The sequence below is a fragment of the Cebus imitator genome, unplaced genomic scaffold (genome assembly GCF_001604975.1).
Source record: "Cebus imitator isolate Cc_AM_T3 unplaced genomic scaffold, Cebus_imitator-1.0 Scaffold0, whole genome shotgun sequence".
In the NCBI taxonomy this organism is placed as follows: domain Eukaryota; kingdom Metazoa; phylum Chordata; class Mammalia; order Primates; family Cebidae; genus Cebus; species Cebus imitator.
Genome location: NW_016107315.1, coordinates 14,729,126 through 14,755,636, shown reverse-complemented (window position 1 = coordinate 14,755,636; position 26,511 = coordinate 14,729,126). Strand labels below are relative to the sequence as shown.

Below are 26,511 nucleotides of genomic sequence, written 5' to 3'. Positions count from 1 at the left end.
CTCTTGATAGTGTCCTTTGATGCACAAAATTTTTAACTTTGATGAATTCTAGTTTATCTAGTTTTTCTTTTGTTGCGTGTAGTTTTGGTGTCGTTTTAAAGAAATCATTGTGAAATGTAATGTTATGAAGATTTTCTCCTAAGTCGTCTTCTAAGAGTTTTATAGTTTTAGCTCTTAAGCTTGGGTCTTTGATCCATTTTGAGTTTGGTTTTGTGTATGGTTAAAGTAAGGGTCCAGCTTCACTCTTCTGCAGCTTGCTATCCAGTTTCCCTGCAACATTGGTTGCAGAGACTATCCTTTCCCCATTGAATGTTCTGGCAGATCAATTGACCATACATGCGAGGGTTTATTTCTGGACTCTCTATTCCAACTGTCTGTCTTTATGTCAGTATCACACTGTTTGATTATTGTGTCTTGGTAGTAAGTCTTGAAATCAGGAAGTATGAGTCTTTGTTCTTTTTCAAGATCATGAGATTTCATATGAACTTTAAGGTGCATTTTTCTGTTTCTGAAAAAAAAAAAAAGAAAAAAGAAAAAAGCTGTTGGGCTATTGAGTATTACATTGAATCTGTAGATTGTTTTAGGTAGTCTTGTCATCTTAACAATATTAAGTCTTCTAACCCTCATATGCTGAAAAGTTAGCTGATCTTTAAAGTTAATTATGATAAGTTTGTAACTAACAGAACACAATTAATTTTAGTTTACACTATGGCTTTTGCATGTGTTTGGTGAATTTTATTCTTTTAGAGTAACTGTCGTCAGCCTCCTCACTGTGATACCTACTACATAAACTAAAGTGGAGGTTGAAGACCTGCAGCCTGCAGGCAGAATGTGGCCTGTCCTTGTGTTTTATTTGGCCCTTACCGTGTTGACCCTCCTTGTTTCTTAAATTCAAAGTAAATATATACATTTCCAAATATCATGGGTTTTAATATAAAAATTCTGCTCTGGTTTTAAAGAAAGCAGCAGCCCACTTCAGTTGGTGAAGAGAGCCTGTGTTCTCCCTGAGGGGGCTGAGTGTGGGTCTCCATTTTTGTCTTACCCTCTACCCCTTGTTCCCTGTCTGGGATGTAGAGGCAGTTGAGTTTTCAGTCTTTGTTGAAAAGGAGGAAAAGAAAACGTTGGTTTGAAATGATCTTTTATAGTAAATATTTAACACCATGGCAGATTTCAAGTGAACCAAAAACCACATTTTATAGCAGAATCCTATGACCCTGCCCCTTACCTTCTTCTGAAGAGGATTTCTGCATAAGACTATAGAATTTTTTTGTCTAGCCACTCTTCCCCACCCCCACAGCAGCTATTAGAAGAATGATTATTTGCAGCTTGATTAGCTTCCGCAGGACCTACATTAACAAAGTATCCTGCTGTTTTGAAAGATTAATCTTGTGAATTGATACAAGTCATTGATACTGAATGTTGGTTAGTATTCCTATTGTTTTTAAACAATAGGAATAGTATTCAGAACAGGTTAAAATCAGATTAGAATATTTTGAGTATTGCTTTTAAAAGATTAAATACAGAGCACAGACTCAAGCCTGATAAGCTCCCAGCCAAGCGGTTTTTATATGTAGTTTCTCTGTGTATGTGTACTGAGTGAAGACGCTGAACTTGTCACAGAATGTGGATGCATGAGGCATATTATTGTAACTTGAATTCAGATGGCCCAAAATTACCCCAGTCTCTCAGCATAATTGGTTAAACTTGGTCTGGGCGATATCTGTAAGTCATCAAAGGAAGGAACTTTTAGGACAAGGAAAGGATGGTTTGATTGGTGGGGGGTGGGGGGTGGGGGGAGGGAGGCTGTAAGCACTGGTAAGGAAGCATGGAGGTTTCTAAGAAGTTAGCTGAAATTGGGAGTAAGAGACCTCTGAAGATTGTATCTTTGGGAACATCTCTGACTTCATCCTTGACATGATTGAGGCCTTCATGTACAATGAATTAGCAGTGAGAGTCAGGTAGGCATATATACTGGAAGGAAATAATAAGGTTCTTAGAGCAACACCAGATACTCATGCTTGTTCCAGAGAAGTTTCCCAGGAAGAGCAAATGTCATCTCTCTCTACTTCACCAGCTTTAAATTTTGAGACCTCAGGCAGTCTGGACCATGAAGAAAACACTCCAGAAGGACTTTTATAACTGAGATACTTAAGTTTTTAACAACATTTGTGTCCTTTTTTTCCTTTTCATGTTTGTTCAGAAATAGACTTCCAACTGATATTAATAATATACCTGTAGAAAATAGGGACTGCCTTCTTTTTTCTCCACATTGCACAGTCTTCCCAGGTGGTCCTGCCTAATCTCTGGGCTTAAAATTCTTCCAGCCTGGTAATGAATAGAAAATCCATAATTCCAGCTCGGATTACCCTCTGGAACACCCATCCTCTATTTTTGTCTGGGCGACAAAAATGCAGCACTTGATAAGCTGTGAGTCCTTCTAGTATGATGCACTCAAAACTGAAGTTTAACTGTCTCTAATCCCCAGTTCCCTCCCTACCACCCCCCTTCAATTTCTTTGGCTGTTAGCCTCGTCATTTTCCCATTGGTCAGAATTTGAAAGCTGGAATCATTCTGACCCTTCCTTCATGTCCCCTGTCCAAATATTTCTCATCTGTCCCTTTCCTGTTCACACTGCTCCTGCCTTTGTTCAGCATCTTTTGCCTGGATGAATGCAGTGGCTTCCTAACTAGCCTCCTGTCTATACTTAATCTTTCCTGATCACAGCCTCCTACCCTCTAAAGTATGCATAGCAGGGTCATGCGCACGCTGGGAGGGAGCCCAAGCACGTTTCCTTGGGGAAGAGTTCTGAAGGCTCAGCCCCTCTTCCCCCATAGCTGTCGCTCTCCTGTGCCAAGTCCGTGCATGCCTCTGTTACAGCTCTTCTCAGTTGCAGCGTGCTCACTGTCTCCACGTCCTCAGTTCGCATTCAGAGTGTGCACCTTACACTGTAATCCTGTTTCTCTACATCTGGATCCTGCCTCTCAGAGTGCTTATGCTCCCTAAATACACATGTTGAGTTTTGTTTACTCAGTGTATTTGTTTGCTAGAGCTCCCATAACAAAGATGCCACAAATGGAGTGAGTTAAGCAACAGAAATTTATTGTCTCACTTTTCTGGAGGCTAGAAGTCAGTCCCAGGGCAAGGTGTTGGCAGGATTGGGCCCCCTCGCAAGGCATTAATGAGGGGTCTGTTCCAGGCCTCGCTTTTGGCTTTCGGCAGCATGACTCCAGTCTTCATGTGCCGTTCCCTCTGTGCATGCTTGTCTGTCTCCACATTTCCCTTCTCAGAAGGATCCTCTCATACTGGATTAAGGGCCCATCCCACTCCGGTATTACCTTTTCCCAATTACATCAGCAGTGACCGTATTTCCAAATAAGGTCACATTTGGAGGTATTTGGGGCTAGGATTTCAGTAAATGAAATTTGAGGCCATATTCAACCTGTAAGACCCAGTGACTAGTGTGTTGACTGTGACATAACTGTAAAATAATCAAGTGAAACGATCTTTGAATAAAGGGTCAGAACTTTACTTTCTCCAAAGTTATGTTTATGACAGTCAGAAATAAAAGCTTATGATCTTGAGAATACTTTCCCATCTTCTAGTTTTCCAGTATATTCGTAGTAGCTTTTGAATTGTTGTGCCCAAAAAGATGCTGGTGGAGTATTCTAGTTGTTCTAGCTCTGTCTTGATGGTAGAATGCCACTTACTTTTCAGTACAAAGTATGAATAAACTAACAAAGAACAGGGAGGGAGAGTTGCCTATGAAATCTTAACGATGGAAAACAGACTGAGCCAGCAAATCAGAAAAGGCTGAGACCTAATCTCAGCCGGGAAGAGCCAGCTAAGAGCAACCTGATTTGCAGAGTGAACTCGGATGAGAAATAGAAAGCATCAGAGCTTCTGAAGACATGCTGAGGCCCCAGGGGACATAGATGAAACTAAGACTTCAGGAACACCTTGAACATGGACAAGAACAAAACAGGAAGTAAAAGCAACGTGAAGGCAATGCGAGGAATAGATAAGACAAGTTCTTACCTCAAAGAAGAGAAGAAGGGGCATTACATCTATGAAATAATTGTTTGAAATTTAAAGACGTTCAGATAACAAAGGGTTCTTGGAATTAGAAATGTGGAAGCAGAACTTTAAGACCCCAATAGAACAAAAGGAGAAAACAAAAAGAAGCTAGAAAAGATAGGTAGAGGGTCAATCTAGGAGATCCAAGATATAATTAATGAAAAATTCAGAAAGAGAATAGCAGAAACACAGGACCCTGTGTGTCCAGGCCAACAGGGCCACTGAGATCTCAGGCTGGTCAGTGAGGAAAAGACCACACCAAGGCATGTTAGGTTGAAATTTCAGAATACCAGAGATTGAGAAAATCTTGGAACTTTTTTTTTTTTTTGAGATAAAGTCTCACTGTTGCCCAGGCTAGAGTGCATTGGCGCAATCTCAGCTCACCACAGCCTCCGCCTCCTGGGTTCAAGCAATTCTCCTCAGCCTCCTAGGTAGCTGCAATTACAGGTATGTGCCAGCACACCCAGCTAATTTTGTATTTTTAGTAGAGATGGATTTTCTCCATGTTGATCAGGCTGGCCTTGAACTCCCGACCTCAAGTGATCCACCTGACTTGGCCTACCAAAGTGCTGGGATTACAGGTATGAGCCACTGTACCCAGCCTAATTTTTGTACTTTTGGTAGAGATGGAGTTTCACCATTTTGGCCAGGTTGGTCTTGAACTCCTGACCTCAAATGATCTTGCTTTGGCCTTCCAAAGTGCTGGGATTATAGGCGTGAGCCATCACACCCCGCCAGAATTTACTTCTATGTATTAAAAAAAAAAACCCAGACCTGCACAGAGGATTAGGAAGACTGGCTTTAGATTTATCAATAGCAGTGCTGAAAGCTAGAAGACCTTAAAATCTGAGGGAAATCATTTCCAGCCTATAATTTAGTGCTCATCCAAATTACTGACAAGATGTGCACATAAAATAAAAACCTTTTTGGGATCTGTCATGTTTGAAATTTTCCATTCACACACCCTTTCTCAGGAAGCTATGGAGCACTGTGAGCCACTAAAACAGGAAGTCGAGAAAGAGGAAAGTACTGAGTCGAAACCAAAGAAAGGGGAAGGAATTTTCAGGACTCATGAGAGCTGTGTTGAGGCAGAGAGAATAATTGGTCCAGATGAAGCAGGGAAATGGACGGGCAGAGAGGGGGATGAGTTCTAGAAAGAAGCAAGTGAAACCAGTGGGTCAGTGTGTCTGACTTCACGGAAGGGAGTTTTACTGACTTTTCTGACAATTTCAGGAAGAATTAGGGGTCAATGCTTGTGAAACCAAAAAAGTAAAAGAAGATGCAATTGCTTACTCTAATGGGGAAATAGAAGCCTATGAAAAGAATTGTAATCACGGTATGCTTTTATGTTATAATAATGGAAATAGACCACGTGCGGTGGCTCACACCTGTAGTCCCAGCACTTTGGGAGGGTGAGGTGGAAGGATTGCCTGAGGCAAGTGACATTTTGTCTCTACAAAAAATAAGTGAAAATTAGCTGGGTGTGGTGGTGCATGTCTGTAATTCCAACTACTCGCGAGGCTGAGGCTGGAGGATTGCATGAGCACAGGAGTTCGAGACTGCAGCGAGCTATGGTCATACCACTGCACTCCAGTTTGGGCAACAGAGGAGACCCTTTCTCTAAAAATAATAATGACAGTGGAAATAAAGAAGTACTTAAATTCTAGTGATGGGAGATGGTCACTGCAGATCAGTGAGCAAGGTCATTTCAGATTGCTTGAGAGAGAGAAATGGGTTGGAAGGGAAGGCCTTCCATGGAATGCCCCTTTGAGCAGAGTCCTGAGGGTGAGACCATCACACTTGCTTAGGAAACAGCAGGGGCAGGGAGTTCTAGGAGTTCATTATAATCCAGGGCAGTCATTCTCAACAAGAGAGGACAGTTGGCCTTGAGGTGAGACAGACCCTGGCTTGTGACATCGAGGGTGGTGCTGGCCTGGAGGGATGTTGAATTATGGCAGGGGCTGCACCTTGGTGGGCCTTGCAGGCCACACTAGTCACTCTGAATTCTCTGGAACAGAAGAGCAGTGTCTTAGGTGATACAGAGTGCTGGGTGGTGAATGGATCCGGGTAGTACAAAAGTGCTGTTGGGGCTGGGTGCTGTGGCTCATCCCTGAAATCCCAACACCTTGGGAGGCTGAGGCTGGAAAATTGCATGAGGCTTGGAGTTTGAGACCAGCCTGGCCAACATAGCAAGGCCTCATCTCTATAAAACATTTAAAAACCAGCCAGGTGTGCTGGTGCACACCTGTAGTCCTAGCTTCTCAGGAGGCTCAGGCAGGGGGATCACTTGAGCCCAGAAATTCAAGGTTATAGTCAGCAGTGATTGCACCACTGCACTCCAGCTTGAGTGACAGAGCAAGACCGTGTCTCTAAAAAGTACCAGAAAAAGGTGCTGTTGAACTTTACACGATATGGGTTTGTGTTCATGTGTGGTTACACACACATTTACATCCCTTTTATTTGTTCTTTTTACTTGAAATTAGCTTTTGGAGTTGGGGAGAGATAGCATGGGGAGAAATGCCAAATGTGGGTGATGGGGAGGAAGGCAGCAAATCATACTGCCACGTGTGTACCTATGTAACAATCTTGCATATCCTTCACATGTACCCCAAAACCTAAAATGCAATAAAATAAATTAAAAAAAAAAAAAAAGAAATTAGCTTTTCCCGCTGTCCTTTATGCATTTATTTAGTAGTTAGGTGGTTTGATCCCCAGAAGGTTAATTAATGATCAGTGCAGCAAGCGGTAAACATACTGACTAGTGGCTCATTCTTGCTTTATTACTTTATTTTTTAAAATTGTTGATAATTACAATAATGCACATGGGCATGGATCCAAGACAGGAAGAATTATTGTCTGCAAGCAGATCTGCTGTAAGCTGGTAATACAGTCTGATTTACTTTTAAATTTAAATGCCACATAAGTCATAGGAAAGATGTCTTAACTTGCTTTGAATTTGGAAAGGGTAGAGCACTTTAATATTTTTGTTATTTTCACAGTTTTAATGGGCATTAGAAGTTAAATTGATTTGTTATATCCAGATTGATATCTGAATGTTGCCTGTACCTAATAAAATGTTTAGCAGAATGACTGTGTAGAAATTTGTATTTAAAATGTAAAGTTTCTCTCTCCCTGCCCTGTGAAAATCATTTGGGCAAATAGCCATTTTTTTTTTTTTTTTTTTGTTACGGGCAGATATATGGATTATTCACCCAAGAATTTCATGCCTTTCAACATAACAGAACCTTAGAAATTAAAGGGCCAGGTTTGGTGACTCACACCTGTAATCCTAACACTTTGGGAGGCCAAGGAGGTGGATTGTTTGAGGCTGAGAGTACAAGACCAGCCTGGGCAATATAGTGGGACCCCATCTCTACAAAAAAATTCTGTTTAATTAGCTGGGTGTGGTGGTGTGTGACTGTAGTGCCTACTACTTGGAGGCCTCAGGTGGGTGGATCACTTGAGCCTGGGAGGTTGAGGCTGCAGTGAGCCTCGGGGACATAGTTGAGACGCTGTCTAAAAAAAATTAAAAAACAACAACCAAAAAAAAAAAAAAAAAAAAAAAAAAAAAAAAAAAAAACAAAAAAAAAAAAAAAAACCCACAAGAAAAGCATAAGCCTGTGATTTCCAATATTTGGTTTTTATGGAATAATGGAACTAAGAAAAATGTTTTAAATAGATGAGGTTGTTCTTGATTAATATTACAGAAGAAGAATTTTTTAAAAGCAGCTACTCGTTTATTGTTGCCATCATTTTATGAAACTGTTTTAATAACAAAAGGCAGAAGATGATATTAGAATTCAGGACAGTTATTTTTCTTTTTCTTTTTCTTTTTCTTTTTTTTTTTTTAGACTGAGTCTCACCCTGTCTCCCAGGCCGGAGTGCAGGGTGGCGCAGCCGTGGCCCACTGTAACCTCCACTTCCTGGGCTCAAGCGGTTCTCCTGCCTTAGCCTCCTGAGTAGCTGGGACTATAGGCATGCACCACCACGCTGGGCTAATTTTTATGTTTTTAGTAGAGACAGAGTTTCACCATGTTGGTCAGGCTGATCTCAAACTCCTGACCTTGTGATCCACCCTCCTCGGCCTCCCAAAGTGCTGGAATTACAGGTGTGAGCCACCACTCCTGGCCAGAATAGCTATTCTTAAGCAAGGACAGCAGTTCTGTACCCTTACACATTGATGTGTGCACAACACATATACATTAGACCTAGCTTAGGTTTCTCATTTTTCAGGGGGCCACTGAAAACCTTTTGCAGACCCTGTTAGCCCCCTAGTGGATGTTGGAGACCACCCCCTGCTTTAAAACACTGGCAAAAATCATATATATTAAAACATGGATGTTTCAGTTGCATGAATTTGTTTTCTTATTTTTTCCCAGATACGTTAAAGGAAAAGAGATCTTGTGAAGTCAATTTCAGATCTCTGACATTGGTTATTCGTGTTTGTGGTTTTAACCTCTTGTCAGTTACAGTATTTCAGCCAAAGCTGGCATGTTGGATAGTTTTCTCAACTTAACCTTGGTAAAATCACTAATTCGAGTGTTTAGTGAAATCGTTGGTCAGAAAAATGGAATATTTTAAAAAGAAGTGTAGTTTTTTTTACAAGTATATGAAATACTCAAACTATGCTTAAAATTACCTGATTTTTAATGACTGACTTAATGCATATAAAAACAAAGTATATATCATAGAGTACCAGGTCAGCCAGAGGAAGCTTATAATTTCTGAGAGTATTGCCAGGTTTGTGCTGGGATATTTCTATAGAAAACCCTTCATCATTTGTATTATTTCTGACATCTGAATCAATAAGAATGATTTAGAATAAACATTTTATTATTAATATTTAATCAGTAGTACTTCTGAGTGTTTGTTTCTTGAAATCATTTCACCCTTTTAAGATTTAGGAAACATATCCCTCTGCACTCCCCCAAGCCCTGCACGTGCTGGTCAGCACACTCTTAATAAATAACTGCCTAAGTAATACTGGCCAAAGAGTTCAAAGGTTAAGCCCCAGTTCACACCATTTAGATCATCTTATATTAATTCCGAGGCCTCCTGCCTTCCTGACCTCTGCAGTTAGCATGCCTTGCAAAGTATGGCAAATGCCTGCTTTGGTTTGGAGTCACAGTGAATTCTGACTTAGTGAGGAAGCCCATGTTTCTTGTGCATGGGCAGTTTTAGGAAAATAGAGTCCTTTCTGTTATAGTGTGAAACAAAATTAATCTTGCATGTGTCTGATAGTAATAACTAAACTTTGAGTAGCACTCTATTTATGTTGCACAAAAGTCAATACTAAGTTTGAGAGAGAGTAGATAACTTCCGTGAGGTTACATAGCTAGGAAGCAGAATGTCCCATCAAGAAATCCAATGTAGAGAAATAATTTACGTAGTGCTCTTTTGATCACAGAAGTGTCTTGGTAGTAACTGCAGATTCATCTTGATCTCACTTCCGAGTCCCAGAGGCTGGGCCAGAGCCAGGAAGTCAGCACCTCTGGGCGATTTTGTTTTAAATGGTAGGACTGTATTAAATCATTCATCTAAACATGTGGTGACTGAATTCCCCCAAAATATGAAGCATTAATGCAACCTGCTTTCCGCATATCCATAGTTAAAGGATAAAGAAGGAATGTGCACTCTTTTAAACCCATTTCATGGCATCCTGGATTTGGGAAGGATGGCCAGTCATGTAGGGACTTCGTGTCATCTTTCCTTGTGTGCCTTGGGTTCAAGCCCCAGTTCTGTGTAATTACAGCTGCAGAGTGGAAAGAGCCAGCCTGATGATAGTGATGCTAACGGTTGAGTGCTTACTCTGTGGCAGGCATTGTGCTCAGTGCTTCTGCGCGTTATCTTAATCTAATCCCCACAGCAGGCCTGAGCAGTTGGTATGTTAGTAACCCTGTTTTGTAGATTAAAAATTAAAACCTGGTAATGATAATAGCTACCAGTGCTTGAAGAGTGCTTCTATGTGACAAGCACTTTACAAACACTCAATATGTATTAACTCCTTTAAACGTCAAAGCAGCACTGATGTGTAGTTAACTGTTATTGTCATTACCTTATAAATGATGAAACAGGCCCAGGGATGCTAGGTGACCTTCCAGAGTTGGCACAGCCAGTCAGTGATGGAGGTAGAGCTCCGTCACTGTGTGTCTGCGTCTTAAAGCCACAGTCTTAGTCTTTCTCCCAGGTCAGTAGTGCAATAAGTAGAAGAGTAATGGTTGGCTGAGGGGCCTCCATACTCCGGAAATAAGTTTCTGAGACTTCCTATTTTATAATGGGCAATCAGAAAAAAAACACAGGGACTGAGGAAGAGCCTATTCATTTGAGAATTTCAGTTGTGTAAACACTGTTCTGCATTTTTTTTTAACATGGAAGTATTTTATGTATTTGTATATTTTCAGTAACTTCCCCTATAAAAGACTGAGCTCTCATCTCAGCGACACATGCTGAAAGACAGACCTATTAGATCATGGTGCTTGGCTCCTTACCACTGTAATCCAGATGGACAAATTACCATGTTTCCATAAAAAGCCTTGGAGACAGCCTAAACCATTTTCAATCTTGGAAATGATACCTCATTTATACTTTAATATTTAAAGCTCTAATAAAAGCTGGGGCTATTTGTATAAATTACTGCCTATGAAAATAATACCTAACAGCTGGTATATGTCACTATAAGAATAATGGCTTTTTATGCTTAGAGTTTTCCCCCTACACCCAGTTCACCAGTTTCTAATTATAATTAAGTTTAAATGTTAAAAATAAAAAGAACAAGAATTTTCTATTCATGTAATGCAAACTCTTTCAAGAATAGGTTTTCCCATTTTACTGCTATAAAACGACAAAATGCTTAAGAATCCTGCTATTTTATTACATAGTGGTTTGAAGCTTCACTTCTCTGCTGCTCAAAAAGATACTCTTAAGGTTTCACACTGTCCTAACTCTGGTCACTGTTTGGACAGTAAAAAAATGTGGCATTTCTTACACATTAGGCTCTGGGTCAGAATCGTAGTAGTTTTTCAATTGCAGAGAAATAGAATTTAATATGTGTACACGTGGGGTTTTACTGCATCAGGATGTGTGCCCATGTGTTCAGAGTAATGAATACACTTTTCAGGTATGAAGCCTGTTCTGATTTTATTTACTGGCTGCTCTACCTCAAATTGTGTCTTCTCTTTTTGACAGATGAGACTCTTAATATTGAAACAATGCATTCCAGATTGAAAACTAGGCATGTAATGAACAGAATTTAAAACAAAAACACTGTATTTTGAGCAAATTTTAGACTTAAAAAATAGTTGCAGAAATACTATAAGAGTTCCCCTATACAGTAACCCTGCTTCCCTTAATGTTGCCATCTTACATAATTCGTAATGCAGTGATCAAAACCAGGAGGTTTGCACTGGCACAGCACTATTAACTGACTTACAGACCTTATTCAAATAATTGCTGCAGTTTTCCACTGATGTCTTTTTCCTGTTCCGGGATCCTGTTCAGGCTCCCGCATTGCATTTACTTGTCATTTCTGCTTAGTCTTCTCAGATGCGTTGCAGTCCCCAGCCTTCCCTGATCAGCACCCTCAAATGTCTTACTGTGGGTGAGGTTAATGTGGGTGTCTGATGGGTGTCTCTGCTCTAAAGTAATTGTCTTCCCTTTTGTAGCTAATATCTTGGGGGAGATAACCTTGAAAGGATACTAAGAACAGGATTTTTTTTTTTTTCACTTTGTTCAGTTTAGTAAATCTTCAGTTGGGTGAAGATTTATAATGGGCAACCAGAAAAGAAACACAGGGACTGGGCATTAAGTTGTTGTAATTTGTGAATCTTGAAGTAGTACCTCAGCACTTGAACAAATACAAATGAAAGTAATATATAGGATCTTCATATCTTTTAATAGATGGTCCTTTTTACCAATTTTTTCTTAAAAAAGGTTTCTGAGCAAGCACGTCATACCTTTCACTATCAGTAGCTTGTGAGTGGTAACTAGATGCCTCAAAGGCCTGCTTCATTCCGCATTTGTTAGAACTAGAACTGTGTTACCTTGTCTTTGTAGGGTGAAACTTTAATACTTGTGTGTCTTATAAAGCCTTCCTGTTCAAAGAGACCTGATTCTCCCAGTAGTAGGATCAAACTGTGCTCTTGGGAAGATACTCCCTCTGTGGTAGGCACCTTTACAAGCCCTGGAGCCAGATTTGATCCTGGGGAAGTAGCTTCAATGAGGACATTTGCTGTGGAGTGGTGGGAGGACTGCTCGATCCTAACCACTTTGTGAAGCGAGGCAGGCTTAGATGGGCCCAGGAGTTGCATCACTTGAAGTGATTAAAGGCCCTGATTTAAAGTAGGTTGAGATTTAGCTTTATTGAGATTTACTTACTTATTTCTTTAAGCCATTTCGGATTTTCGACCAAGTTACTAGAAGCGCTTTTTACCAAGTTGAATTTCTGTCCTTGGATAGCTAAACTGTTCCCCAAGCCAAATTAATGAAATGGAATTTCTTATTAAGAATGAATTATTAAGTAAAATGGAAGTGCTGGGCTAGGGAAGCAGTTGATGCAATTTGTTTTCGAAGCCTTAAATGTGCTGCAGTGTGCATAGATCACAAGGACTGGCTTAAGTGCCAGCGCATGGGGCATTCATTTTTTTTTTGGTAGAGGATTCCAGGTTTATAGGATATCAGAAGTGCTGACTTGGCAGCAAAATCCCATTTGTAACATGTTTAATTAGGAATCAGATTGATTTATATGTTGATGTAATGGATCGAGGCACAGTGTGCATAAGGAAATGGAGAACACATTAAATAAAGGCATTTTCAAGGTAGAAGGACAAACATTACAGAAAAAATTAGCCTCTTATACTCTAGGTAGGGTTGGGGCATGTTTGATTAGTTGACTCCGTCGACATGGTCCACAGAGGCTTTTTATATTTCAGATGATACCTTCTTGAGAGTCTCTTATGACCACAAGGATTAATCTTTCTGAACTCAAAAGTGAATCACTACAGCATATTAGCTGTCTGGATTGATTCCAGTTTCTCTGCTTTTTCTTGGTGGTAACTGATGTGAGGATCTGTTGGTGCTTAGCTGCCTCCTCCTGTTGCTTTAACCTCCGGTATTTTAGATTCTCTTTAGGGAAGATAGTACTGACCGTGTCAGCACAGAGCTCAAATGCACTTACCACTGATGTGTTGACCTTAGTGGTTGACCCATAAACTGAACATTTATACAGTTGGAACTCTTGTGGTCTTTTAGCCAACAACCATAATGAGTAACATGTGGAACAATCTTTGGTGCTGATAAATGGCTTCTTACGATGAAATGGACCATTTCACGCTGTGGCTTGGGTGACCTCATGTAACTAATTGTTGTTTCTTAACTGTATTCATTTTTAGAATTTAAGGGGTAAATGGTTTCTCCTTCTACAGGCTGAACTGCTGAAAGATTAGATACCACCTGAAGTCTGATTTGTTTAGTAGCTGCCTTTAATGTTAAAATATAGAAAGCCATAGATAGAATCTAGGAAACACTGTTCAGAAGCTTTCAGATTTAACTAAAGGAGTTCATTCATAGCAGGTTTAGGAAACACATTTCTTCTGACCTATAGATTGTTTTTCATATACATATTTATCATGTCTTCTTGGGTTTTCTTCATTTAATTCTGTCTGAGCTTTTGAAGTGAGAAACAAAGAATTTGGGGGAGAGCACTGGTTTCTATACACAAAAATATCCCTGGGGTTTCCTTACCTTTACCTTTGGATATCTCCATATTTCCCCAGATACAATCCAAGTTTCTAGCCATAATCCTTAGATTACAAAAAAACAGGCCTTTTGGTGCACATCTTTTTTTTTTAAACAGATTCTCTGTTGCCCAGTCTGGAGTGCAGTGGTACAATCTCGGCTTACTGCAACCACTGCCTCTTGGGTTCAAGTGATTCTGGTACCTCAGCCTCCCAAGTAGCTGGGACCATAGGCATGTGCTACCACGCCCGGCTAGTTTTTATATTTTTAGTAGAGACAGGGTTTCGCCATGTTGGCCAGGCTGGTCTCGAACTCCTGACATCAGGTAGCCACCTGCCTCAACCTCCCAAAATGCTGGGATTATAGCGGTGAGCCACCATGCCTGGCTTGGTATGCATCTTGAACTAAGTGTGAAAATTAAGCACATCTGTCTTGTATATTTTTTACACATTTTAATTATTTGTTTGAATTAAGCACCATGAGAGTCTTACCTATTCTGTGTGTTCCTTTTTACAGGTATCTTTAGATGTTTTTTCCTTTGTTGGGGGAAGCAGGAACTCAACATTGGTCTGTAGCTTCACGTGCATTCTTACTGAAGGCATAGGGCCTTCTACTTTAATAAATGAGTATTCATCCCAGCAGGGTATAGTCAATTCTATAAAGGTGCTAATTGTTTGTTGGGTTTAATTGAGGTGTTTTTCAGCCCTGATAGATATTGGCAACATTTTAATTCCAAATTAGCTTTCTCCCAGCTATCCAACAAAGGTTGGTGCTTCCTTCTCTTATAGTAGAAAGCAGGTTCATTTTAATAAACTTCGAAGCAAAACATATGTCAGATGGTAAATTGGTCCTGGAAAAAGACCATAGTATATTTCAGAATCAAATGTAAGTTCCTGATTAGAAGGATTTTTCATGTCTGTTTAGTTCATCAGCATAAATAAATGAAAGTTTCCTAGAAAAGCATACATTTTCCATATACTTTAAAAGTCAGCCAGGCATGGTGTCTCATGCTTATGATCCCCATCCTTTGGGAGGCTAAGGCTGAAGGATCACTTGAGCCCAAGAATTTGAAACCAGCCTGGTCAAGATAATGAGATCCCCCCATCTCTACCAAAAAAAATATGTATATATTGGGTGTGATGGTGCATGCCAGTGGTCCCAGCTACTCAGGAGGTTAAGGCTGGAGGATGGCTTGAGCCCAGGAGGTCAAGACTGCAATGAGCCGAGATTGCTCCACTGCACTCCACCTGGGTGACAGAATAAGACTCTGTCTCAAAAAGTGGGAGCATCAAAGCTACCCTTTCTTATTAATAGGAAAACCATGTTATGTTTGTGCTGTTTTTAAAAAGAACAACATGGTAGACCATGTAATCTAACCCTGCTCCTCCACAAGTTTTAAGAACTTTTTTTTTTTTTTTTTTTTTTTTTTTTTTTAAGGAAGTTTTGCATCGGGGTAACTACAAAACTCTTCTGGCTATAAGCATGCATAGTGGCGTGTTTCTTGAGAGATGCCTGTGCTTTTCTCATGTATGGTACTCTGCAGGAGCCATGCTGTCATAATGTTACTTCTTTCTTATAGTTTCTGAACTGTTAATGGTTAGACTGCACAGAAAAGGATATGAGCCAAAGACAGACCTTCTGGAATAATTGTTTTTACCCAACATGAGTTAAAATGTTCATGAAATCCCTTTTAGTGTTCTGTGTCCATGAATGATGTCATCACATAATTGAGCCATGAGAGCCAAACTGGACATCTTCCTCTTCCTCATATCTGTTATCACACCTTGGCCTGTTTTTGGCTCTGTGATCTCTTGAATCTCTCTATCCACCGCTCCACCATAGCCCAAGCTACCATTATTTCTCTCTTGGAATGTGCATCTCCAGCTTCCTGAATGATTTCCCTGCATACACTCATTTCCTTTCAGTCTGTTCTTCACCGTGCAACCAGAGAAAGCATCAGATCTTTGTTATGAAAACCTCTCAACACTGCAGTGATAAGGACTGAAGTCATTTCCTGGTCTACAGACTGTTGTCCCTGCATGCCTCTCCCACCATCTCTCTGCCACACAATCAACATTGTCTCAACATGGGATGCTTAAAGTGCTATTCAAGTGTCGCTTTGTTTAGGAAGCTTCCTTGATCAGCTTCCTACCCAAGCTTAGGTTAGATTCCTTTTTTTTTTTTTTTTTTTTTTTTTTTTTTGAGATGGAGTCTCTCTGTCACCCGGGCTGGAGTGTAATGATATGATCTCAGCTCACTGCAACCTCTCCTTCTGGGTTCAAGCAGTTCTCCTGCCTCAGCCTCCTGAGTAGCTGGGATTACCGGCATCCACCACCACGCCCGGCTAATTTTTGTGTTTTTAGGAGAGACAGGGTTTTGCCATATTGACCAGGCTGGTCTCAAACTCCCAACCTCATGATCTGCCTCCCTTGGCCTCCCAAAGTGCTGGGATTACAGGCGTGAGCCACTGCGCCCAGCCCAGATTCCTTTTTTATGTGCTTTCTCAACACTGTTCTTTTCCTTCTGAGAACATTTGAGAATATGATCACACTTTTGTGAGTTTTAACTCTTGCATTAGAGCCCCAAGAAAGCAGGCTATTACTTTTTGGCCCACTCTCAATATCCTAAGCACTTAGTATATTGCTTTGCAAAATAGTAGTTGCTCAATAAAATTTTGTTTTGTGGGTAAATTAAGTAAAAATATTGGAATTTTAGTAATTCTCTACTTTCATGATTTGATGTGTGCAAAGGAATAGAAAGTAGATTTGCGTCTACGAGGACACACTGCAGTTGAGTTGTATGTTCTAAATTTAGAAGTATCCCAGATATAGGGATTGAGGGTTAGATTTTTTCTTCACCTTTCACTTTGATCATGTATGTCCAAAAGTCACTTTTTATTCTGTTCTAGCTTCTGAGAAAATAAATTTGTTTACAAAGATACAAATAGTAAATAATGAAGGTGTGTTTTTGTTTTTTGAGACTAATTCTTGCTCTGTCACCAGACTGGACTGCAATGGTGTGATCTCAGCTTACTGCAAACTCCCCCTCCTGGGTTCAAGCGATTCTCTTGCCTTAGCCTCTCAAGTAACTGGGACTACAGGCGTGTGCCACCACAGTCAGCTAATTTTTGTATTTTTAGTATGTTGGCCAGGATGGTCTCGATCTCTTGACCCTGTGATCTACCCACCATGGCCTCCCAAAGCGCTTGGATTACAGGTGTGAGCCACTGCGCCCGGCCTTAACAAAATTCTTACTTTTTTTTTTTTTTTATTTGAAACGAAGTTTCGTTCTTGTTGCCCCAGGCTGGAGTGCAGTGGTACAATCTTGGCTCACTGCAACCTCTGCCTCCTGGGTTTAAGTGATTGTCCTGCCTCAGCCTCCCTAGTAGCTGGGATTACAGGCATGCGCCACCGCACTGGCTAATTTTGTACTTTTAGTAAAGGTGGGGTTTCTCCATGTTGCCCAGGCTGGTCTTGAACTCCTGACCTCAGGTGATCCACTCGCCTTGGCCTCCCAAAGTGCTGGGATTACACGTGTGAGCCACCACGCCCGAATATTGAAGGTTTTTAAAAGATGAATTCTGTCACATAGAACTGAATGAATGTTGCCCCTGTGTTAGCCTTTTTGGAGTAAACCTGCAATTTTTTTCCCTTTGATAGGCTCTTGCAGCCAATGCTGGAACAGGGTTTGCTGTTGCTGAGCCTCAAATCGCAATGTTCTGTGGGAAGTTAAATATGCATGTGAACATTCAGACTGGGAAATGGGAACCTGACCCAACAGGCACCAAGAGCTGCTTTGAAGCAAAAGAAGAAGTTCTTCAGTACTGTCAGGAGGTAAGAGTGTTGCCAGTAAGTTAAAACTACTTTTTTTCTGGGGCAGGGTTGAATCTATTTACCTTAGAAATAGATAATTCTGTCATTCTTCCCTTTTGACCTAAGACCAAGATGCTAATGACTAGAGCCCCAAGCCTTTTGTTCTCAATGTGTGGTATGACAGAACTCTCGAAGGCTTTGCCTGCGTATTCTGTGAGCTCTCAGTTCTTTAAGGGAAGGATACCTCAGAAGCTTGGCAAATACCATGGAAGCTCAGCCTGATTCTCATCTGCCCACTTGTCTTGGAAGATGGAAAACAAAGCATGTCAGGTGTAAGTTTGTGTTTTCCATTTACTGATAGAAGCTACCAGTATTATAAATGATCATCTCAGGTCTGATTCAGCGTTGGGTTTAAGAGAAGATGATATGAGATGTTATAACTTACTGATTTATTTTTTCTGATAGAGGCAGGGTCTTGCTGCATTGGCCAGGGTACTCTCAAGCTCCTGGCCTCAAGCAGTCCTCCTGCCTCGGCTTCCCAAAGTGCTGGGATTATAGGCAGGAGCCATCACTTCTTTTTTTCTTTCTTTTTTTTTCTTAATTTTTAATTTTTGTAAAGTGATATTTAGTTATAAGAATAAATAATGGGCTACTCTGTAGGCAGAGCAGTGTTTTTTTTTTCTTTTTTTTTTTTTTTTTTTTTTTTTTAAGATGGAGTCTTGCTCTGTTGCCAGGCTGGAGTGCAGTGGCGCAATCTCGGCTCACTGCAACCTCTGCCTCCTGGGTTCAAGCTATTCTTCCGCCTCAGCCTCCTGAGTAGCTGGGACCATAGGCATGTGTGACCACGCCTGGCTAATTTTTGTATTTTTAGTAGAGACAGGGTTTCACCAAGTTGGCCAGGATGGTCTCGATCTCTTGACCTTGTGATCCACCCACCTCAGCCTCCCAAAGTGCTGGGATTACAGGCCTGAGCCACTACACCTGGCGAGCCACCACTTCTTACCAAGATGAGCGTACAGGGCCAGGGTGAAGTTGTTCTGTAATTTCATTGGCAGAGGTTTCCATAGACTTGCCTCATAGACTCATCAAGTTAACAGCTACCCTACAAGCAAACTTGACACCTCATGAATTTGTTTTGGGCTAAAAGCTTCCTACTTTTGTTTGTCCTTAAATACAAATTCCTTTGGAAAAGATAATGCATGGAAGTGTTCAGAAATCGAACCTATCAAAAGAAAACTAATACAGTTGTCTTTTTACTTGTTGACTTCAGTTGGAGCCAGAGGTAGTGGAGTGTAACTTTAGATGTATATAGGATGAGCGTGGAGGCTGAGTAAACTTAGACACACCATCCTTACTTGCAAGCGTGTGTCTGTCTGCAGATTGATTTATTGTGTGTGTGTTTGTTTTCTTAACAGATATATCCAGAGCTACAGATCACAAATGTGATGGAGGCAAACCAGCCGGTCAGTATTGACAATTGGTGCCGGAGGGACAAAAAGCAGTGCAAGAGTCACATTGTTACACCTTTCAAGTGTCTTGGTGAGTGTTCTGTGTTACTTTTCAGGAAGTGCCAGCCCCCTCCCATTCTAAAATTTAATTTTCTCACAGTGAAATACTTACATCTGTTAAGCTGGGTGCTGCATGAATTTATTGAGGAGAATTTCTCTTAGTGGTGTTTACTGGCCTGGAGTGTCAGTGGTTGACCTCCCTGTGATGAATAACTCTGCCTTCCCATTATAGACATCCTTCCACGGGACTGAGTAAGGGTGCTCTCCACAGAGCAGTCGCACTTACGCCCTCACGTTGTTTCATATCAATGGTTTACGGTGATAGTAGTGAGTAGTGTTAAAGCAGCCCAAGGAGAAGAGTCTGCTGTTTCCCTTACTTCATCCCACACACATTTGCACTGTTAGACCACACTCCTTACCGTTTTCAGGAGAAAGAAAAGGGACTTATAGCAGCCTGTGGATGGTCAAGGGTATCAGGGTCAGGACTCACAGGACCTACCATTCTGAAGGGTTTGGGGCTGGTAAGGGTGTTTGTGACTGTGTTGCTGGTGTCAACATTCAGAGCCAATTTGAGTAAAATGGTAACAGTTTCTTATGCAGAAACAGAGTTGTTGCTTAGATGCTCAGGGAATATATTCATTTTACCCATTTGTGCCTGACACATTGAAACTATACTCACATGTCTGTGGTCTGGGTGATTCAGGAACAGATATAGTCACAGAAACTTTTGATGACTTAATATCTCTGTGAAGCAGTGTTTTTAGTTGTTCCTGTGATGAAAAGCAAATGTGTTTTGAAAATCGCTGGAAAAGAAATGAAGGTGATGGTGTTTGGTCTGATTGCAGTTGGGGGAGGTGTGCAGGGCCCAGTGGGCACTAAGGTGATAGGACATAAGTACTTATTAAGTTGTTGGGTCTAACTACTTTTAGGCATTTTTTTTCTGCCTAGGAGTACTGTGAAAAAATTCCTAAGATACTTGGGGAGCTATGAGTCAAAAATGTGGTCATCACTGGCTTGTGTCCTCTTCCTGCATCAGATTCCCACTGCCCTAGTTCAGCCTGTGGTCACTTCTTATCTGGGCCAAGAGCAGCCTCCATGCTGTTTCTCAGTCCTGTTGTTCAGTCTGTTGCCTACTGATTGAAAATGAAGACCAAATCATGTCTCTCATGCATAAAATCTTAAAGAATGTTGAAACTCCTTAGCATGCCTTCAAAACTACATGATCTGGCCCTTACTCAACTATTCCCTGTTCTCTGTGACTCTGCCCCATGCTTTAGGCTTAGCACTGACCGCCCCAGGGTACTGGGCCACGCACCATCCAGCTCTCAGTATTTGGAATGGCTTTCCTCTGCTGACTTTGCTTGGGAAGTTCTTCTTGCAAGGCTTACCTCAGGGGTTGCCTCCTTTAAAGGGAGCCTTTCCTGGTCTTATTTTCTATCCATTCGTCCAGGTTTCTGTAATACTTTTTGCTGTTGTCATTGCACTTAGCGCAATGTACTATGATTGTCCATAGACCTTTCTCCAACTATGCTGTGAACACCTTGCAAACAGCGACCCTGCTTTAGTTTTTCTTGTCTCCTTAGCACCATGGTAGTGCCTAGAATGTAGGATATACTGTTTACAATAATTATAAAACAAGAATGCTACCATAGTTGGTACACAACAGAAATTTTATTGCTTTATTTCCCAAATAATATAGTTTAAATTTTTTGGCATGTTACAGAACCAAACAATAATATTGTCGTTAATGAAATGCATAAAAGACTGTTTAACCATAATCCATTTGGTACCTTCTTTGCATTGTGGTTACTGAATAAAGCATTATACAATCTTTGGTATTACTTCAGTTATTCACGTTTACCTCAGCATCCATTTGGATAACTTCTGAACCAGTCAGTAGAGCTATCCATTGATATTTTTATGTAAGCACAGTTGCCTAAGCCAAAACTAATAAGGGATGACATGACTAGAATTTAAGGGAGGGAGTAGGAAAGGCATACTGCAGTTCTTCCTTGTCATCAGTTAGATTTTGATGTCTCCCTGCCCCTTCCGCTATCACCTCCCCTTTGAGCAGCTGGGCAAAACTGACATCATTAGTTAATAGTGACCACCACCATTTTCCCCCATAGACTCCTTAGAAAGCCTTGGTGATAGTCTTTTAGAGTTGCTATTGCTTTTTTAAATTAAAAAATAATAGTTTAAAAATAATTTCAAATTTACAGAATAGTTACAGAAATGGCACAGAGTTCCTCTGTATGCCCTTCACCCAGATTTCAGGTTTTCCAACTGTTAACCTTTGATTAATGTGGTAAAAAATCTTATTCTCCCTTCCCACCACCCCTTACACACATAAAGTTTTTGTTTGTTGTTTTTTGAATCATTTGGCAAGAAGGCAAACATGGTATATCCAAGCCTTAATACTACAGTGTGTATTTTTTTAACAAAGGAAATTCTCCTATGTAACCGTAGTATAATCATCAGAAATCAGGATTTTGTAGACAATATCTGGTTGATCCAATATCTAATCTACAGACCCTACTTAGGTTTCACCTGTTGTTCTAATAACATCCAGGTTCTAATCTAACATCACATGTTGCATATTTCCTTGCCCTTTATGAAACTGATTTTTTTTTTTTTTAAACTACAGGCCAGTTCCTTTATAGGAAAGTTTTCAATCGGCAATAATCGTGTCTCACATAAACCTCATTGGCTACCATACTGCCACTGCACAAAGCTTCGTTCCTTAGAATGCTTGGCAATTTGTGTTTGTCTGTGATCCTTTTGATTTATTCATTTTTGAGGGAAGTATCACAGAAGTGTTCTCAGGGTATCACAGTAGGAGTGGTGCTTTGTCAGTTTGTCTCATCATCTGGCTAAGATAATGTCTGCATTCATTTGTTTTATTATGTACACATTGTCTGCATTTGGCCAGTGGGAGCCCCTTTATGCTGGTTCCTGTGTCCTTTTAATATATCCTTATCATTCTTTGAGAATTTTACTTTCTGATATAAAAGATGCTCCAGGCCCCTTCTGTATTTTTCCTACTCCACCCCTGGAGTCTGTTTTCTCTAAGACACCATGCTTGCTTTTAGTGGGGAATGCTATTTAGAAACCAAGATCTGGGCCTTAGGTGATCTGCTTTTTGTTTTTGGCTATTTTTGGACAGACAGTGTTACTGTGATATGGAAACTACTAAACAAGTTGTGATTTAATAACTACTTAGAAATCAGAACAGGTCTTAGCAGCTTTGCGGTGCTTTGTTTTGCATTCGTACCTTGGTCTGTCGGTGTAGCTCATTTATCCATTGCAGGTGTCCCTTTGCAAGTCTTTCTAGCCTTTGAGTTCACGACAGCCCATCGACGGTTCACCCTATTCCTGGCGTGGACCCCTGTGCGAGGTGAATGTTGCACTCATGAGAGGTAGTCTGGATGCTTGACTTCTCTGAACCCTGTTTTTCCTGAAACATACCTCAGGCAACCACCAGGCCTCGTTAAGTAAGGCTGTTTTCTCCCACCTGGGTACAGCTTTCACCAGACCAGCTCCCTAAATTACATGGTTTTCCTATTTGCACCTGGAGAGTGCTTTTGTAGTAAATTTATTTTATATTTTTATTTTTTAATTTTTGTGGGTACATAGTAGGTATCTATGGGGTACTCAAGATATTTTGATATAGGCATACAGTGCTTAATAGTCAGATCAGGGTATGTAGTAGATTTACTTATAGAAAAACGGCATGGGTGTTGGTGATGGTGGCTTCCTCAAGTAGGTGAACAACCTTTGTTATTTATTCTGAAAGGAATTTCAGCAACTCTGAAAAAGCTCTAAAACCTGAATTGCTGCCACAGCACTGCTGGAAAGAAGTAGTAGGAAAGAAAAGCTGAATCACAGGGAATGATTAGAAATTGGAGATAAATTCAGACTGCAGCTTAAATGAATATTGTATGGGTTAGGTTTTGCTATATTGCCATATTCATCGATCAGTAAAAACAATAGAGCTTTATGTTTGTCGAGTGACTTAGGAAATTGTGGCAATTATATTATACTCCACTGATTAAATTGAGGATGATATGAACTTGGATATAAACTATTAAAGTGAGAGAAAACCATTTTCAGTGTTCTATAAAACAGTAATACTGATCTGCCTAGGTAAATTTTTTTTTCCTAAGAGCTTCTGATAATAAATTGTAGCAAAGGCAAAAAGTAGCAATGAAATGACAGAGAGCGGATACTGGGATTTAAATGTGTTTCCTCTTTCAATTTACTTTTTTAAAAGGGGTTTATTTTTCAATAAAAGAGGTTTGCAGTGGGGGAAAGGGACAAAAACAATTTTATTTCCAATTTCTTTACCAAGTTAACTGTGATTAACATTTTGGTGTATAGATGACAAATTTTTTTCTTTGGATACACTTGGAAATGTGTATGCTTTTAAATGCTTTTTTCTGTAAATGTGATTATACTACGTATGCTGCCCTGTTTATTTTTTAGTTCTGTTTATTTTTATTTGACATTTATTGAGCTTTTATTATTATGTGCTACTTTTAGGGATACATACGTCTTTGAATAAAAGACAAAAATTGAAAAAAAAAAAAAAAAAAAAAAAAGATAAAGTTGGCCTTAAGTAACTAGCCTGAAGAAGGGGTTAGAGATATGCGGTGTGTTTGCTTTTGTTTGTTTGTTCAGTGATTTTAAAAATTACTAAACCGCCGTGGAAATTTGTCCATGTTATATATACCCATAAGCCATAACTTTTGTAACTCCATAGTATTGTATATATGTATCATCATTTAATTAATTCCCTCTTGATGGGCATTAGGTTTGTTCTAGTTTTTTGATATTGATAACACTAATGAAGATTTTAATTCACTTGTCGCCTAGTTATTTCCTTAGGGTTTGTGTATATATTTTTCTTTTTTNAGGGTCTCTGTAGTCCGGGCTGGAGTACAGTGGCATGATCTTGGCTCACTGCAGCCTTTGCCCCCCACCCCCCACAGCTGAGATTACAGGCGTTCACCACCATGGTCGGCTAATTTTTACTATTTTTAGTAGAGACGGGGTTTCACCATGTTGGCCAGGCTGGTCTCAAAACTCCTAATCTCAAGTGATCCACCTGCCTCAGCCTCTGAAAATAGTGGGATTACAGGCGTGAACCACTGCATCCTTAGGATATATTTTTAGAACTGGAATTGTTGAATCAAAGAGTACTACTAAAATATATATATATTTAGGCTGGGCACAGTTGCTCATGCCTGCAATCCCAGTGCTTTGGGAGGCCAGGACGGTAGGATCATTTGAGGTCACGAGCTCAAGACCAGCCTGACCAACATGGTGAAATGTCATCTCTACTAAAAAGAGCAAAAATTCGCCAGGCGTGGTAGCAGATGCCTGTAATCTCAGCTGCTCAGGAGGCTGAAGCAGGAAAATTGGTTGAACCCAGGTGGCAGAGGATACAGTGAGCCGAGATTGCGCCACTGCACTCCAGCCTGGGCAATAGACTGAGACTCCCTCTCAAAAAAAGAAAAAAAAAAAAGCCAGGCGCTGTGGCTCACGCCTGTAATCCCAGCACTTTGGGAGGCCGAGGTGGGCGGATCATGAGGTCAAGAGATCGAGACGATCCTGGCCAACATGGTGAAACCCCGTCTCTACTAAAAGTACAAAAAATTAGCTGGGTGTGGTGGTGCTTGCCTGTAGTCCCAGCTACTTGGGAGGCCGAGGCAGGAGAATTGCTTGAAACCGGAAAACGGAAGTTGCAGTGAGCTGGGATTGCGCCACTGCACTCCAGCCTGGTGATAGAACAAGACTCTGTCTCAAAAAAAAAAAAATTAAATTTTAGAATTTAGTTTGTTTTCAAATTCATTGTGTTCTTTTTTTATTTTTAGAGGTCAGATAAATTGACTCAGTCATGGAATAGCTGAAGATTGGTGGTATATAATTTTATAGTTTAACATGGAATTAATTATTTTATTAAATTTCTGGCATTTCCAGAAAGGTTTTGATGTTAAACTTTTAATTCTGAAGTACTATACCAAGCATCCTGAAAAGATAAAATATAATGTAATGACTGCTCATATACTCACCATCCAGATTTAAGTTCTTCAATGTTTTGTCATGTTTGTTTCATATCCGTCGTTTTTTTTTTTTTCTTTTTTTTTTTTTTTTTTTTTTTTTTTTTTTTTTTTTTTTTTTTTTTTTTTTTTTTTGTTTTTTTTTTTTTTTTTTTTTTTTTTTTTTTTTTTCTTTTGAGATGGAGTCTCACTCTTTCACCCAGGCTAGAGTGCAGTGGCACAATCTTGGGTCACTATAACCTCTGCCTCCAGGTTCAGGCTATTCTCCTGCCTCAGCCTCCGGAGTAGCTTGGATTACAGACATGTACCACCATGCCCGGCTAATTTTTGTATTTTTAGTAGAGATGGGGTTTCACCATGCTGACCAGGCTGGTCTCGAACTCAGTTCTTTTGCAACATTCACATGCCTCTATAAACAATATTTTTGTGTTTTAAAATTTACATTAATGGCATCCTACTGTACCTGACCTTTTACAACTTGGTTTTACTTTGCATCATTTTAGAGTTTATCCAAGGTGTTACATAGATTTAGTCAAAAGTTGTAGTGTTTCTGACCAGGCAGAGTGGCTCACGCCTGTAATCCCAGCACTTTGGGAGGCTGAGGCAGGCAGATCACAAGGTCAGGAGATCAAGACCATCCTGGCTAACACGGTGAAACCTCGTCTCTACTAAAAATATAAAAAATTAGCTGGGTGTGGTGGCGTGTGCCTGTAGTCCCAGCTACTGGGGAGGCTGAGGCAGGAGAATCGCTTGAACCCAGGAGGCAGAGGTTGCAGTGAGCCGAGATTGCACCACTGCACTCCAGCCTGGGCAACAGAGTGAGACTCTGTCTCAAAAAAAAAAAAAAAAAAAAAAAAAAAAAAAAAAAAAAAAAGTTGTAGTGTTTCTATAGACTATAGATCAGTAGTGAAATTGCTGCTTTAAATTTTTTTTTGATGTTATAAATTGTACATTTAAAAGTGAGGTTTTACAAATTAAAGTACATTAACTGTTGGTTAAATATGGATTGCTTTTACGAGTATGGCTGTATAGTTGGTATAAAATGAGTTACGCAAGACTTCACAGTAACATTAACATCAATAATGCCTACCATGTGTCAGTTTGGTTTTTTTTAAACAACGAACCTAAATGTAGAACAATAGTTTCTGTTCTAAGCTGTTCTTATGTTGTATAGACGATGGCATTTAGTCCCCAAAAGATAAAGAAACCGAGGGACTGAGAGGTTAAGTAACTTGGCTAAGATCACTCTACTAGTAAATGACAGTGCTGAGATTGAACCCTGGCATTCAGCCATGCATATATACTCTTCCTTACGTATACACT

The 26,511-nt window shown here is 40.2% G+C and overlaps 1 protein-coding gene and 1 pseudogene across 4 annotated transcripts in view; one reads left to right on the top strand and one right to left on the bottom strand.

Annotated features, from left to right (window-relative positions):
• Positions 1-26,511, top strand: part of APLP2 (amyloid beta precursor like protein 2) — a 69,944-nt gene that overhangs the window by 16,802 nt on the left and 26,631 nt on the right. For all 4 annotated transcript variants that reach the window (XM_017523991.2, XM_017524067.2, XM_017524185.2 and 1 more), the window contains exons 2-3: positions 17,466-17,639; positions 19,034-19,157. In XM_017523991.2, the coding sequence (XP_017379480.1) occupies positions 17,466-17,639; positions 19,034-19,157 (298 nt within the window). The remainder of the gene's footprint in view (positions 1-17,465; positions 17,640-19,033; positions 19,158-26,511) is intronic.
• LOC119470466 lies at positions 21,707-21,862 on the bottom strand (annotated as a pseudogene).